We start from the raw sequence: 1614 nt of genomic DNA, 5'->3' as shown, positions 1-1614 counted from the left end.
AATATATATAGATATATATATAGTTTGGTACAACTACCTGGTTGTTATAACGTAGGGACAGGTGCAGGAACATACCACTCTACGTGTGGTGCGCCTCGTGCTAAAACATACACTCGTAGCATACAATAGGACACAATTGAAACCCATAGTTAACACAAAAAATGTCATTAAGTCGAACCATATACACATAGTACAACATGTCGTAGGAGCATTTTCTCTCATAGCGATGGTGTGTTGTGCACATGTATTACACTACTTGGATATCTTGTAATACTTGAATATCTTATACTACTTGGATATCTTATACTACTTGAATATATTATAATACTATACTACTTGAATTTAATATACTACTTAAATATCTTCTTGAATATCGTAGAGAAGGAAGAACTAGTGCACTACAATATAAATGAATCGAACTACATTTCACATAGAACGCCAAAAACGTTAAAACCCATTGCACATCCGATACTACAAACACAACAACACAGCTGATACGATTTGTGAGACCGAACTGACTTACTTACTGGCATCGGATAAAAAACCTTTTCTTTTTTTATCTTCGCTCCCCTGGTCTTCCGTTCGTAGACACTCTTGGATGGATGTTCTCCGCTATTGGGACCGTCCACACTCTCTGTATCAACGGATCACATGCCGAATCAGTGTGTGCAGAAGGGTTGGCACACGTGACAAACGCAAACCATCGAACAAGGCGTGCGTGTTATAATGTATTGGGGCGCGTGTATAGTACTGGTGCGAATATGCACAACAAACGTTTCACTGTGAGGCGAAGGATCAGATGCCTGTTGGTGTATGTATGAGTGTGTAGCGTTGATGTGAGTGTATGTACGAAAATGGCCGAAGAAACGTTCACTTGCGATTGTAGATAAGAACATCAGCCACGCGACACAGACACGCATGCGCACGCTACGCAGCACAAGGTACACCACCCAACACACCCCAAAAAAACATACACATATCATCAATTGTGTAAATAAACACACACCCCAAAGTACATGCACTTATCATCAATTGTGTAGATAAAAGTGTTCTATCCACACACAAACGCACCAAACCGTATAATACCTTCTCCAGATACCCCAAACTCAGCCGCAGGCTTTTGACTCGGCGGCTGTTGCACTGCATGAGTCATGTCTGGGGGTACGCTATCCAGACTTTCCGGTTCTTTGTTATATGCATCTAGAATCGCGGCAAGTTCTGGATGGTAGGTAGATATATGGTACGTAAATACATGGCACGCAGATATATCGTACGTAATTACATGGTACGTATATATATGGTACGGATATATATGGTACGTATATATATGGTACGTATATATATGGTACGTATATATATGGCACGTATATATATGGTACATATAAATATGTATATATATATATGTTCAACATCACAGCTGGGCAATACCCAGTGGTGTATATTAAACAAATATGTCGATGTATATTTGTATGGGAAGGCTTATATATTTGTTCTATTTTCTTGATCCACTGGTGAGATGCCAAACCAGACAGACAAAAAACGCCGCATCGGAATAAATTGCTGCATCACAGCTATTGAAAATGTCAAGCCAAGAATACACGATACATACATACA

At 39.5% G+C, this 1614-nt stretch overlaps 1 protein-coding gene across 1 annotated transcript; it reads right to left on the bottom strand.

The window, feature by feature from the left end:
• Window positions 1-527: 527 nt before the first annotated feature.
• SARC_15703 (hypothetical protein) lies at window positions 528-1218 on the bottom strand (the record flags this gene model as incomplete). The annotated part of the gene is made up of 2 exons (XM_014290181.1): window positions 528-634; window positions 1087-1218. Coding segments are annotated over 2 exons (239 nt in total), but the record flags the coding sequence as incomplete, so codon positions are not given.
• Between the last annotated feature and the right edge of the window lie 396 nt (window positions 1219-1614).

The sequence above is a fragment of the Sphaeroforma arctica genome, assembly GCF_001186125.1.
Source record: "Sphaeroforma arctica JP610 unplaced genomic scaffold supercont1.6587, whole genome shotgun sequence".
In the NCBI taxonomy this organism is placed as follows: Eukaryota; class Ichthyosporea; order Ichthyophonida; genus Sphaeroforma; species Sphaeroforma arctica.
This window is presented reverse-complemented; position numbering and strand designations above follow the sequence as displayed.